We start from the raw sequence: 15591 nt of genomic DNA, 5'->3' as shown, positions 1-15591 counted from the left end.
CTTATACCTCCCAATCCATCCCTTGATGCTGAGTGCCAAGCAGGGAGGCAATGGGTCCCAAACAGATGAAAAACTGGAAGAAATATCAATCACTACTTCCAAAAGAACCATGAAGTACAGACTTAAGTACAACGTACAAACATTTGCAGTTAAATATAACTTTACGAATACTGAAGAAACAAAGGAAAAGTCTGATAACAGGACAATATAACAATATACAGGACAATAATAATTATATGCATTGTGGGTTAATAACTAATAATCCTAATAAGCCTATATTAAATAGGCACCACCATCATCTGTCTGTCTGTCTGGGTTAATCTTGGAAGCCAATGGCATTGTTCGCTCAGCAACATTATTCTTTGTATTATCATCTTAACTTTAATTGTACAATGGAAGCCAATGGCATTTGGATGAAGCTGAAACCTTGACCAAATATAATACTCACTCATATGTCATAGACACGTCATAGATGACTGACATGTTATCATAGAGTGGCTACAAGCTACATGAAGTCACAAATACCATGTCGTTATTATATGCGAGCCTACAGTCTATGCTACAGATACGCTTTCCGTAAGACAGGATAAGGAAAAACCGTAATGGTCTTCAGTTCACAAAGCCAAGTGTTCATATTGTAACTGAACGACTCCGATGATGATCAGTTTGATGATTTAATGATGTTTTAATGTAATTGCAGCATTTTAGGAATGCTCGTTATTGCTTTAATGGAACTACTTAATGATAATTGTTGCCACTGATTACTTTCGGCATTCCTGTCCAATATAGTGCTATGTGACTTTCATTTCAGTCCCAACTGAACTCGCTTAAAATGAAACCTCTGGACATCTAAAATCAAACTAAAATCAAATCTCAAAATCTATATATGTTTTTGTTTACGATGTAAAGTTGTTGTTTTTTGCAACAAAATTCTAATATTATTACTGTTGATGTTATGTCTGTGAAGGATAAATCTTTGAGAAACGAAATGACTCCAACTACATCTTTGCTTACGTAGCATATATTTTGTATTGTATTAAACAAATAAATAAGGGGAAATACAGTGAATACACATTGATATTGTTTTCTTACTTATGAGGCTTATCTATAGTGGTTTTCTCAGATGTATCGGCCCTTAGTAAGAGAAACCTATGAAAATCTGGGAACTAAATCTCAGATTTTTTAGGGGCAACGGTAACCTTTCGGCAACAAGGGCGCTTAAATTATACTCTGAAAATAGCAGAAACGTGCGCACGAAATGCATTTTGTGTTCAAACACAAAGATTTATGTAATACATTTGTGCACAGTATATGAGCACAGGGTGATATACAAGTATATGCTACCTAAACATAGATGTAGACCTATTTGACAGTGCATACACACACACACACACACACAATGTTGTCTCACACACACACACACACACACACACACACACACACACACACACACACACACACACACACACACACACACCAGCAGTATAGTGACTGGTGTCTGTCTCATTTCTCTCCAAAAGCCCTTGAATATATATAAGGATTACTGTCATTATGATCATCTCACACTTCATATCGCACACACCACCATACCTGTAACTTTCATTAGCAGCTCTCTTTTTTGTTTTGTTCCAAGGGCCACTAGGGGGCGCTCCGCGGGCCGCCATTTGAATATCCCATACACTCATAACCCATAACACCCGGTTAGGTTGCTTATTTCTCTCACGGCATCTGGCAACACGGCTGGTGCGCTAATGAAGACACTGACAGGCAGGCATTTCAACATGTAAACATGTAGCCAGTTTAGCCAATCTACGCATCGGATCGTGAAAAGCTTGTATGTTGTGAACCATTAGCTTAAATCGGGCCAACGTGTCGCCATGACACTTGAATTACATATTCGGTTTCGGAAGGAAGCGAGCAATAACGTTATAGATTGTAGCTAGCTGGCTCTGCTATAGTTAGCTAAGGATCCCTCCCATGTACTGACGTTACAACCAGGCCGTGTGGTGTGTCTACGTGAGGAAGGTGGCCTGGTTGTATTCTAGGTCGCCTATAGTCGCCTATTACTTTCACTAAAAACAGGCTAAATCAAAACATTAGCCAAAATAAAGAAGGATGGCAATTGCTTGCAGCTAACGGTCAGCTAGGGTCAGATAGCGAACTGCTGGAGGAGTGGGACTATAAAAACATGAAGAAATCCAGAAGCGTGGGTGCCAAGTCACCGCTGAATGGAAAACAGGGTAAGTTTGACAGCTGGCTGGTCATCATGATGGGATTCGTGGCATTAAGTGTTTTTGCATCTCCAGAGTCTGAAGACTTGAAAAGCAGAGCCTTGACTTGTCTTAGTACATCGAGAGTTTCCATCTTTATCTTAGGCTACCTTGACTTCCATCCAGCATAACTGTCATAACGCCAGATGTTTATTCATCCATTTCGACATGACACCAGATTTTACAAATGTCTTCTAAATCCTGACAGTTTTCTGAAAAACTTTCTAGTCAGTTTCTAGTCAGTGGTGCTCAAACTATTTCATGTCAAGGACCCCAAAAATTATAAATTGCCACCGACCCCCATCTGAAAATATGTTGTTCCAGGGACCCCCCAGATTTTTTTTTTTTTTTAAATAATCTATATTCAAGATTAGCGCCACATTTTCACGATTTTTCAAAAATAGCAGACCTACAAGCTCATAGATCTGCTATTTTTCCAATAGCTAAAGTATAACATATTGCTTAAAACACCAAAAGGGGTTCCCGTCCAAAATGGGTTAACTCGTTGGCTGTTATTACCAGAATTAGATGTAACATTTGTGAATATAAGGGTGTAATAATTATTGTGTCCCATGTTGTGATGTCTCCCTATAGGCGTGTCGGACTGGGACTCGAGGCGGAAGAGGAAAGTTGCAGACATCACCCACGCCCTGAACGTGTGTCCCGTGGACGTTGCAGCGCTGAGGAGGATGGCGATCAGTGAGGGAGGACTGCTGAGCGATGAGATCCGCTGTCAGGTCTGGCCAAGGCTCCTCAATGTGCCCCCAAACATTTTGGAACAGGAACCAGGTACAGCACCGCCCTGCACCCACAGTACAGCGATGTTATAAACCCTTGGGACCACAACTACACGCACATACTGTAGGTTACTTACTGCACCTTGATGGAAAAAGTTGTATAGTGTTGGCATTCTAATTTGTGGTGTTGCCGCGTATCACCCAACTTGAGGTCAACAACACTTGTAATCTAGTTTCATATCTATTTGAAAGTTCTGGCAGAGAAATGTTGTTATATCTCTCCACCTTTCTTGTCGCAGCAAGTGTGTGTGTGTGTGTGTGTGTGTGTGTGTGTGTGTGTGTGTGTGTGTGTGTGTGTGTGTGTGTGTGTGTGTGTGTGTGTGTGTGTGTGTGTGTGTGTGTGTGTGTGTGTGTGTGTGTGTGTGTGTGTGTGTGTGTGTGTGTGTGTGTGTGTGTGTGTGTGACTGTGTTCTAACTATGACCGTTAATGTAGTAGTGGGTGCAGCTTTTAGAACTTTTCCAGTTCCTGTGTGTATACACTGTATATACTTAATGTATGCATATTACAGTACCTTCTGTTTGACATAAAAGCTCATCCACCACTCCCAGTCCCCAGGCACTCACAGTCTGCCTAGGCATAATGTGAAATACTGACTGCTTCTGTAGCAACACTTCTTGGTGTGATCACCATAATGGACAACACAAATACTCCCACACACCTCAATCAAAATCACAAACACAAACAAACACACGCTTGTCTGGTATGAGGTATGTATACCAGGAAAGAGTCTGCCTTGGCAGTTGGCACATATAGTGTAGTAACCGACAACCTAACAAAGGACAGTTAACACTTATATAAGACTACCGACAGCACACGAGGACAAACAGGCAGTGAATGAATACATAGAAAGGCTGTGTCTCATTTTTGAAGACGTTTCCTCACTTAGTACTGGCTTAAGTTATTACAGTAGGAAATGTTATTTATTTATTTATTTTACGGTGTCACATGTTAAACATATACCGTATGCCATCTACGAGCTTGTACATCGTCTATTTTTGGTACTGGACACTGTCGTGAAAAGTATCCAATATTTTTGTTTTTTTTACCCCCTGTTTTACCCCAATGAATTCCACCTCCACACACATTTCTGTGTTGTATATCCTACTGACTCACCTGCAAGTGAGGAGCACCCACCAGGAGGACATAGAGCCTTTGTACTACTCCTCCCGACGAACGCTCCCTGCACAGTGACAGGTGCTGCCCGCCCAGCCCGTAGGAATACATGCAGTGACAAATATCACCCTCCCCGCCCCGGCTTCCCTCCACCGAAGGGGGGACCGAGCACGGGCCAATTGTGTTTGTGTTCGCACAGACGCTCGACAAAGCCGAATGCACCACGATGGATTCGAACCCACAACCTAACGTGGTGGTGGGTGGGGACTTTACCACTGCCACACCTGAGCGACCAAGTATAATGGTTGTACTGATGGTGTGATTTACTTTTTAGACAAAGTCGAGCGAGAAAACAATAAGGATTACAACCAGGTGCTGCTGGATGTCCAACGATCGCTACGAAGGTTCCCACCTGGTGAGTCCATCCATCCATTTATCTTCAACTGCTTAATTTGGTTGCAGGGGTAACGGTTTGAACAGAGATGTCCTGCTCCAGTTCTTAATTTATGTCACTGATGTCAGTACTGTCTCTGAATGGGACTGGGGGATGTGTGTGCAGTTAAGGTCACTGGTTTTGAGGCTGAGTGTTAATTCTAGGGTGCACCATGCATGGCAAAAAGAAAATACTTTTCCATGCACACTTTTTTTTCCTTTTTTTTTGAGAAGGGAGAGGATAGAAATAAAGTAAGAGCAGGAGAGAAAAGAAAAATAGAAAACTAGGATAGAAACAGGTCAAATAATCAAAAAAATATTTTCAGTACATACGTTGAATGGTGCATGTGGATATATGCACATATGTGGATATAGGAAATATGTCTATATAGCTTTATTAGCTTATGCGACATATGCAGCCAATTTCGAATGATAATGTCACATATGTTGCACATATAAAAAATTAATATATATGTTCATTCATTTCCATGTGGGGGGGTGCGTCAGCTAGTTCGGGAGGTAGCGGGGTGCACGGCCCAAATAGTTTGGGAACCGCTGGATTAAAGAATGAATGGTTGACGTGGCCAGGTATGCCAGACGAGCAGAGGGAAGGTCTTCAAGAGGAGCTGACCGACATCATCCTCAGAGTTCTGTCACGGAATCCCCAGCTCTACTACTACCAGGGATACCACGACATCGTAGTCACCTTTCTGCTGGTGCTGGGAGAGCGCCTGGCCACCGCCCTGGTGGAGAAACTGTCCACGCATCATCTCAGGTACCCTGTTGACCTTTTAGACACAGGCATGCAAAGCATGTTAATGAAATAACAGTAAGTAAGTTTAAAAACGTCCCGCCTGGCCTCTCTAATTTGGCCATATTGTTAAAGGCGAATTTCAGACGAGAAGGCTTTCTTACCTTTATTTGTCGTTGTTACGTCCCCACCAAAGAGGTCCAGTTGTTATTTTGTGCAAAAAAACATTATTGGCTATTTCCCCTACCATAACAAGCCTTCAATGGGGGTTGGGTTTTAGTGCTAATTCGCTTATTTCCACCGAAATAAGTAGTACAGTGTGCCGCTTGGGATACTATTTACATTATGAAGAGAGGATCCAAATTTCCATCGCTCAATACATATTGAGTGGTTAAAAATAAAATACATGTAAAAAGTAAAAAAGTAAAAAAAGCAAAAATGGCTACAAGCTCGCAATGCCGTTTGTTTTCTGACCACATTGTTTTTCCTACCCCGTGACTTTGTTGACTGTGTTCTGTCTCTGCCAGGGACTTCATGGACCCCACCATGGACAACACTAAACACTTTGTTCTGTCTCTGCCAGGGACTTCATGGACCCCACCATGGACAACACTAAACACTTTGTTCTGTCTCTGCCAGGGACTTCATGGACCCCACCATGGACAACACTAAACACTTTGTTCTGTCTCTGCCAGGGACTTCATGGACCCCACCATGGACAACACTAAACACTTTGTTCTGTCTCTGCCAGGGACTTCATGGACCCCACCATGGACAACACTAAACACTTTGTTCTGTCTCTGCCAGGGACTTCATGGACCCCACCATGGACAACACTAAACACTTTGTTCTGTCTCTGCCAGGGACTTCATGGACCCCACCATGGACAACACTAAACACTTTGTTCTGTCTCTGCCAGGGACTTCATGGACCCCACCATGGACAACACTAAACACTTTGTTCTGTCTCTGCCAGGGACTTCATGGACAACACTAAACACTTTGTTCTGTCTCTGCCAGGGACTTCATGGACCCCACCATGGACAACACTAAACACTTTGTTCTGTCTCTGCCAGGGACTTCATGGACCCCACCATGGACAACACTAAACACTTTGTTCTGTCTCTGCCAGGGACTTCATGGACAACACTAAACACTTTGTTCTGTCTCTGCCAGGGACTTCATGGACCCCACCATGGACAACACTAAACACATCCTCAACTATCTGATGCCCATCATAGAGAGGGTGAACCCGGAGGTGCACGACTTCATGCAGCAGTAAGTGTCTCTCCGCTGCCTCTTTCAACAGGCATGTGTTTATGTTCTGGACCTTTTAGAGCAGAACAGTTTGTAGCACTGTATTCTCAGGACTTTGATATCGTCACTTTCAGGTGGAAACCTAATTGTGGATATCAAAAACCACCCCTACAGCAGGAGTGCCCACACTTTTTTGGACTTGAGAGATACTTTCAAAAATGACCAGCTCAACAACATCTACCCACCAAAAAAAAAGTGTTATCCCCTTGCTGAACTGTAAGGCCTACAACAGTATAAACTTTGTCATACCACAAAATGAATGGCAACAAAAGAAAATCTGAAGTCTTCCTCTCAAACTACGGACACCAGTGTTTATGCGATTAATCTCAACAAAAAGGCAGAGAACCTCTATCTATATATATTGTCAGTGATGTTTTAAATGGCTGAGTACTGGCCATGTGACCTGTGGCCTGTTTTGCAGGGCAGAGGTGGGCACTATATTTGCCCTGAGCTGGTTGATCACGTGGTTCGGCCACGTTCTGTCAGATTTCCGACACGTGGTGCGGTTGTACGACTTCTTCCTCGCCTGCCACCCACTGATGCCCATCTACTTCGCTGCTGTGGTGAGTTATTCTTCCATGATCCTACTGCTTTCTCTCAGTTTTATGATGAACCTATGCTTCTATGTCAGCGGTGCTCAACCTTTTTCATGTCAAGGACCCCCAGAATAATCTGTAATTGGCTGCGGACCCCCCATCTGAAAATATGTAGTTGTTCCAGCCAGGGACATCCCAGAAGCAAATATTTGAGTTAAAAACGTTCGCTCTGAATGAATATATATATTCAAAGATTTGCGCCACATTTTCACGATTTTTCAAAAATAGCAGATCTACAAGCTCATGGTGTGGCACAGAGTGCCGTGCCATGAGCTTGTAGATCTGCTATTTTTTCAATAGCTAAAGTATGACATAATGCTTAAAACACCAAAAGGGGTTCCCGTCCTGAATGCGGTAATTGTCCACTTTCAAGACTGGAGGATTAGATTTTGATACAGCTTTCCTCGGGCTCTTGAATTAAAAATGCCTAGACCGTTGGGCACCGCGGTCTACTCAGGAACGATGCAAATAAGGGAATGCATGCCCCAACCTGTTATGCAATAACCTGTTAACGTCCATTGTCGGTAACCGTCTGTACGGCTGTAGACTTCTGGAGAGTCCTTGTGCAGTGGTGGTAAGCGTCTGGAGAATGTCCGAAGAGTGCAAACTCATTGTGGAAAATAGACTGAATAAGTCATCGAATGGCAGGTGTGGGGAATTCAACAGGTGTGAGGAATTAGCCAAATCAAGCTCATGCTGGGGTTGCCATGGCATTAATCAATTGGCTCATTTGGGCCAGAGCCTTTTTCTGGTCGGTTCTGGACAACCGCCTATCCGACCGACTCGAGGCCGGGCACTGCACTCCGCCGTGTCGTCTTGCGATGTGTGTGGAGAATTTGAAGTTGGACAGTCGAGTGTTTTTTTTCCAGATACGTAGATTACAGACGTACATGTGTGCGTACAGAGATTCCCTACATTTATACGTACAGAATATTCCCATATCCCTGTAAGATTAACTCTCTGTCTGTGTGTCCATGTTTGATGCCCTCTCCTCCTGTCAACCAATGTCTCCACCTAGTGGCTGTTATTTTATTGTTTTTGTATTGAGGAGGAGGTGCCCTTGGAGCAGAGAACGTTGCATTTATATTTGACCGTTCTTACTAATTTAAAAGATTTTTAACCCATTCTGGGCGGGAACCCCTTTTGGTGTTTTAAGAATTATGTTCTACTTTAGCTATTGAAAAATAGCAGATCTACAAGCTCATAGCTTGAGCTTGTTGGTCTGCTATTTTTGATAAATCGTGAAAATGCGGCACAAATTTTTGAATATATATTATTCAAACGTTTTTAACTAAAATCTTTGTTTCTGGGGGGTCCCTGGAACAACATATTTGCAGATGGGGGTCGGCAGCCAATTATATATATTTTTGGGGCTCCTTGACATGATAGAAACATGGGTTTTTCAGAAAACTGTCAGGATTTATAGAATTTGTAGATTTGTAGAATGTGTTCTCAGGTCTAAATGGGTTAAACTGTGTGTGTGTGTGTGTGTGTGTGTGTGTGTGTGTGTGTGTGTGTGTGTGTGTGTGTGTGTGTGTGTGTGTGTGTGTGTGTGTGTGTGTGTGTGTGTGTGTGTGTGTGTGTGTGTGTGTGTGCGCGCGTTCGCGTTCCAGATCGTGCTGTACAGAGAGGAGGAGGTGCTGGAGTGTGAATGCGACATGGCCATGGTCCACCACCTGCTCTCCCAGATCCCTCAGGACCTTCCGTACGAGACGCTCATCAGCCGCGCAGGAGACCTCTTCGTCCAGTTCCCTCCTTCTGAACTGGCCAGGGAGGCTGCCACACAGGAGAGGTAGTAATGGCCTTTCCCCCCCGCGAATAACTTTCATCATTCAAAGTTCAGTTGATGCAGGGGTTCCCCAAACTGTGGTGCGTGCACCCCTTGTGGTGCGCAAACACCCTCTATAGGGGGTGCGTGACATTAAAAGGGTTTTATGGTGTTATTTCACACAAATGGCAAAATCCGGTAAACCACTGTTGTGAGGAGATGTATAGAGAAGCTGCAGGAGTACAGCTGCATGTCTCTCAGTGCAGTGACATCCTGGGATTATTTGCCATAATCAATCATATTCAAAAATGTATCATTTTCGGCCAAATACAACGAGACTTAGCGTTTGGTAGGTGCACGGACAAAAAGGTTTTTCTTTTTTTTTAAATAATTTTTATCCCACAATTTTGTAACCCAGCGTGCAGACCTCCAAGGAAGCTTTGAGAAGGAAAGGCAATGGTCACGTGACTGGGCTCCATGACGCCATGACACTTTCATGGACGCTTTCATTTCATGGGAGCCAAACTACCCGGAAGTTTGGCAGAATGCACTGGAGTCAATGAGAGCTCAGTGACCAGCTCATGAACAAACATTATTTATGAATGACTGAGACCTTTTGTAAAGTAATCACTTCTGGACAATAACAGAAGACATAACACATTATTGTCTGCTGTGTTGCTATTCGATGTGTACACTGTGTAATTTTTATAAAGGTATGGTATCTAAAGAGCACAAAGTACCTTTCTGAACGTACCAAGTATTGCGATACTTCCCACCGTTTCCTGTATGGCAGCCAAATCTTGCGATACCTCGGAGCCAGAAACGATACCTGCTGCTGTTTAGATCCTCAGATAAAATTATATACTAAGTAAGTGATTAGAAAACAACCTGTGTTATGTCTGAACTGATTATATGACAAAGGTCTCAATTGTTCATAAATAATGTTTGTTATGAGCTGGTCCAGCCGGCTCCATTCACTGCCATGTATTCATTGAAATTCCGGTGAGTTTGGCTCCCATGAAAGTGTCCATGAAAGTGTCATGGCGCAGCCCAGTCACGTGACCATATCCTTTCCTTCTCAAAGCTTCCTTGCAGACCTCCAGGAAGAACTTTGCCTTTAATCTTTTTGTTTTGTTTTCCGACCTCCCCCCTTTACTCTGCAATCGGACCAAATGGTTTGTTGCATCATGATTGCAAAACAGGGTCTCATTCATTTGGGTCATTCAACGCTTTGCCTGTACAGCCACCACATTGTTGTTGTGGCAACAGAAACATTACATAACTCCATGGCTGTAATGTAACTCCAGATGAATGCTTTTATTGAAAGAGTTGTTGAACTGGTGCAAGACTGCAGGATATCCTCACATGATCAATCGCAGATTTTAAGGACATTGAAACTGGCTGAAATGACTCAAAGAAATTGTCCCTTTATTGTGTGCATTTCTAACTAATTAGCTTGGGCTACGTAAACATGTCACCCCATTTCTACCAGTGGTGTGTGTGTGTGTGTGTGTGTGCAGGTCAAGCCTGCAGAATGGCTGGGCAAGGTTGAAGCCGCCATCCCCTACTGGTCAAAAGTGGTACTGCAGGCCCAGGTTACATTTATGATTGAATCGTGACGTAGAGGTTCCACAAGAACAGCGTGACGGGTACTATGATAGGAGCCGACCAATCATATCGACGCTCTAGGGGTACTATGATGGGGGTCAACCAATCATATCGACGCTCGAGGGGTACTATGATGGGAGTCAACCAATCATATCAACGCTCGAGGGGTACTATGATAGGAGTCAACCAATCATATCAACGCTTGAGGGGTACTATGATAGGAGTCAACCAATCATATCAACGCTCGAGGGAAGGACTACCCGGAAGACTTTGTCGTTTCGTCGTGGCTTCAAAACGCCACTCACACTGAGCAACTTCCATTGAAGTGAATAGCGGGGGGGGACTCCTCAATCCGTTCTCTAGATTATATTATAGCTTCATGGTACAGGTATGTGGTGCCATTCTGTGGTTACAGACCTCTACTGCATCTTCACGGTAAAATTGCACCCCAGCAACACCAGTGTTGTAGCACTATTATTTGTTCCTGAGAGCTACTGTAGGTCTTCTTGGTAGTCGAGTGGGCGCAGAGCAACAAAAGGACGCCTTACAAACTGGCAACAGTGAAGGGAACATCATGTTCTCCGGCGGTTGTCAACGGCTTCTAACAATCTGAGCCAGTGTACGAGACGAGTGGCCCGCTTTTAATCTGCTCCTCCACAAAAAGCAGACACCTGATTAGTGTGCGTCACTCCCCTCGAGCTCATTCTAACTAGGCAAACATGTCTTAACCTATTTAGACCTGAGGCCAGGTCCCCTTATAGCTTTTTTTGTGGCTTTCACCTTTATTTTATATATATATATATATATATATATATATATATATATATATATATATATTATAGAGGGACAGACAGTAGGCTGACAGGAAATGGGGAGAGAGATGGGGGGATGACATGCAGTAAAGGCTGTCGGGATCGGGAGTCGAACCCGCGGCACACTGCCAGACTGGATTACCAGCCAAGATGCCTGGACCACTGAGCCATGGCCCAGGCCGCTTTTAACCATTATTTTGAATTCACTGTTGAAAAGGAGCAGATCTACAAGCTCGTAGCACCGCACCGAGTGCCGCGCTACGACGAGCTTGTAGTCGATCTGCTACTTTTGACAAATCGTGAAAAAGTGTGCAAATCTTTGAATGTATATTCTTTCACAGTGAACATTTTAACTCAAATATTTGCTTCTAGGGGGGTGTGGGGGGGGGGGGGGGGGGGTCCTGGAACAACATATATTCAGGTGGGGGTTCGCGGCCAAATCCGATAATTCTGTGGGTCCTTGACATAAAAATGTTTGAGCACCAGTGCACCACTGATACGTTTTTTTTCAGAAAACTGTCGGGATTTGGAAGACATTTTGTAGAATCTGGTCTCCGGTCTTAATGTATTAAAATATTTTGACCCGAAGCTGAAGCAACCATATAACCACACAACACCATTACCCTCCACCGCGCCCTCCTTCGGTGATTCAATGTTAACTCATCTGTCTGTCTGTCTGTCTGTCTGTCTGTCTGTCTGTCTGTCTGTCTGTCTGTCTGTCTGTCTGTCTGTCTCTGTCTGCCTGCCCTAGGGAAAGTTAGTGAAATGTGTGGCAAATCTGCACAAACTAAAAATGCTTACCACCAGCTTCCTTCACAAACGTGTTCATTAAGGTGTCTACTGTCACCTCTCGATTTGTTCCAAGCCAACTCCCTTGGGAAACTTTGTGACAGGTGCTGAAAGTTGGGGTACTATTAACAACCTAATTATGCTTTAAGTAGCATGTGTCGTGTCAAAATTGGGGTTTCTCATGATTCATTGCAAGCATTAGTTTTGCACGAAAAACACTCATTCGGCCATGATGAGAGGACATTTGCGCACATTTGGGCAAGTCGCTATGGCCGAATAAGCATATTTTTTGGGCAGATTTGCCACATTTCCCTAACTATATTTCTCTCTCTCTCTCTCTTCCCCTCCTGTCTGCCCACCGGTCAGCACGGCGGCCTCCACCTTTAAGGACTTTGACCTGGCCTCCACGCAGCAGCACCCCGACTCGGTGCTGCGTCGACGCCGGCGGCAGAAACAGGCCGCGCAGGAACACTCAGGGAAGGCGGGGCCCATCGTGGCGGTGGCCCAGCCCTCGGCGGCCAGGCGCTTCGTCCGACTGGCCATCATGGGTATAACGGTGGCGTTGGGGGCGGCGGCTATCGCCGTGGTCAACACGGCGCTGGAATGGGCCCCCAAACTGGACATGTTTACTCCCTGATCGGAGTTCCCTCTTCTCTTAACACTCCTTACTTAGCGGGGACCCCAGACCCTGAAGAAGAGTCTGTACCTCGGCGGGTCAATACAGCTGCTCTGGAGCGGGCCAGGCACACTTACGGGAACCTTGTCCCCCCCCAACGCTATCTGGATGTGTCTATGGATCCTTCCTCGGATACCTACAAGGTCCCTACTTAGTGCCCTTGTTATGACTGGAGTCTCGCCTCTCCCACCAGAGGGAAGAATCCATCCCTCTTTAAATAGTCAAGTACATTTCTGAGGAATGCAACTGCTATTCATTAAAAAAATGGTCAAAGATAATTTATATTTGTAAATAGATTTCTCTGATGGTGAATTAATAAATGGTAAAGCTCACAGAGATTTAGGCTGTTAAGGTGAAAGCTTATTGGTGGTTGCACTTAACTTGAAACTGCTGCCAATGACATGAAAGTGTGTGTGTGTATGTATGTACAGTATGAGTAGTGAGTGAGTGGCCAAGTGCGCACACGCGTGTTCCTAATCCTAAACCAGTTTGTTTTCTCTTTGATACTTTAGACTGAGACCAAATGGAGGCCAGGGTCCTCTGAGTCCTCTCTGTATCGTGTTCAGATGTAGCCTGACACTCTGCCTGAAGTTTAATTTAAGCCAGGCCAGGTCAGAATCATTTCATAATTTTATATAGGTAATGTTAGTACAGTACAGTAAGTACAGTCATGACACACAGAGGCTGTGTTGATGGGTTATTTAGTTTATTAGTATGTTTATCCCATGATAACCAAATTACATTCTTTGGGACATTGTCCACATTGAACATTAACACTGTTGCTCATCTTGCCTACCCATTGTGCGTCCACACACAGTCATAGTTCATTGTATAGGCCTTGGTTTAATATTATCTCTACTGTATAATTCTCACACACTTAGCTTGTAAAGTCACATTTACCTTTTAAAGCTTTTATAATGTATAGGCCTTACAGGTCTGTCACATGTTGTGTAGACTCCGAAAAATGCAGTGTGAGGATTCCGGTTATGAAATGGAGAACAACGCATGCATTCATCATAAATTGACCGTGGAAACTATTATTTCCAAGCGTTTGTTCCAGCAGCACTGCCTTGGAAAATGTGCCCCGAGTCTCTTGGCCTCACTGCGGTAACTGTTGCTCGACGTAGCGTTGATGTTGGCCCTGCTCACAGAGAACCATCAGGATCAGGGTCAAGTTGTAATTGAATTGAATGTTTATTTTTATTCTTTTGAAAAATCTGCCACGCTCGCAATACTTTCTGCAGGCTGTTGTGAGGGTGGCAGACTTGCAAAAATAAACATTAAAAATAATAAGGAAATTACTGTTTCGCAGTCACACTCATGTCTGGGAGTCTATTTCCAAGCTTAGTTTAAAGGTAATATTAATTAGAAATGATTAGATGATGTTTAAGTAAAACTGAAAACTGGTTGATTTTAAAGCTTTTCTAATTCACATGTTTCTGGCATTCTGCTCAAGGTCTGGAAAACATGTTCACCTGGCTTATTCTTCTAGAAAGAATTACTGTTTTGTGGAGCAGTTCTTACTCAGATGTGTGCAATAGGCTCATATGCGCAGACATCAGCCATATTGGAAATACATTGTGACTCTTCCTTATTTCCTTGTGTTACTTACTAATTAAGGCCATGTTCCATTCTGGTCAAACAAGAGTCAGGGTGGTGCTACTGTGCATGTTGGCTCACTGGAAAGACTGCTACACAAGTGGGTCTCACAGTGGGGTCTGTACGTTATTATAATCATTGGTAACACCTGTGAAGGAAGTAAAGAAGAGGCTCAATTTCTTTCCAACATGGCTGATGTACATAGAGCTCGCTTAACAGGGCTTTTATCTGATCCACACAGAGGAATTCACTCAATCATAATCACCTGTTATATCATTGTGGGGTTGCTCACTGAAATTCTGAAAGATCTTGAAATGAATTGTTTGCTACGTCATTGTTTGAAGAGTTGAATACCTCATTTACATATCATAATATAGTGGTATTCGTGCTAAAAGCGCTTAGCCAGGTTCTGTGAGATCTAGTTATTCATGGAAATCGGTGCGACTTGCAACTTAGTGTAGAACGCTATGATGTGCCTGAGAGTACAATCGTATAGCAGTGTTATATTGACATTATACAGTATACCTGCACTCGGTGGTTGTCTGTTATTTTCATTGCACTAAATCATTATTTTGCCTTTTCCGTTATTTTTTTTGTGTTTCCAAGAAGCTGTTGTACTAATGTAAAGTTGTATAAGAGAATGCAAATAAATTAAACTGAACACGTGCTTTTACACTATGCAGTCTGATTTTACCAGTAGCACGGGAACACAACATCGTGTCCCACAAGAAACGATGTCTAGGGGCACCGATGGCCTATAGAGCCGACCCAGAAGAAACGATGTCTAGGGGCACCGATTGCCTATAGAGCCGACCCAGAAGAAACGATGTCTAGGGGCACCGATTGCCTATAGAGCCGACCCAGAATGATGTCTAGGGGCACCGGTGGCCTATAGAGCCGACCCAGAATAGAATTTCCCAATGCATTTTTCCCATAGACGTTTCAAAAAGTATTTATTTAAAAACCTGTAAGCCTCAGACAAAGCCAACTCGGATGGTGACAAATCATGACAACAAACACAATTTTCTGGGCCGAACAAATAATTGGAAGAAAAAAAGGGCAG

At 43.6% G+C, this 15591-nt stretch overlaps 1 protein-coding gene across 1 annotated transcript; it reads left to right on the top strand.

Annotated features, from left to right (window-relative positions):
• The first annotated feature begins 1733 nt into the window (after positions 1–1733).
• tbc1d20 (TBC1 domain family, member 20) lies at positions 1734–15203 on the top strand. The gene is made up of 8 exons (XM_079510415.1): positions 1734–2240; positions 2865–3059; positions 4516–4596; positions 5202–5388; positions 6540–6641; positions 7102–7243; positions 8890–9068; positions 12620–15203. The coding sequence occupies exons 1-8, from the start codon at positions 2189–2191 to the stop codon at positions 12888–12890; spliced, it is 1209 nt and encodes a 402-aa protein (XP_079366541.1). The 5' UTR covers positions 1734–2188; the 3' UTR covers positions 12891–15203.
• Positions 15204–15591: the final 388 nt, after the last annotated feature.

This window comes from Electrona antarctica (assembly GCF_951216825.1).
Source record: "Electrona antarctica genome assembly, chromosome: 9".
Classification (NCBI taxonomy): Eukaryota; Metazoa; Chordata; class Actinopteri; order Myctophiformes; family Myctophidae; genus Electrona; species Electrona antarctica.
The sequence above is the reverse complement of the archived record's forward strand: the minus strand, read 5'-3'. Positions and strand labels throughout refer to the sequence as shown.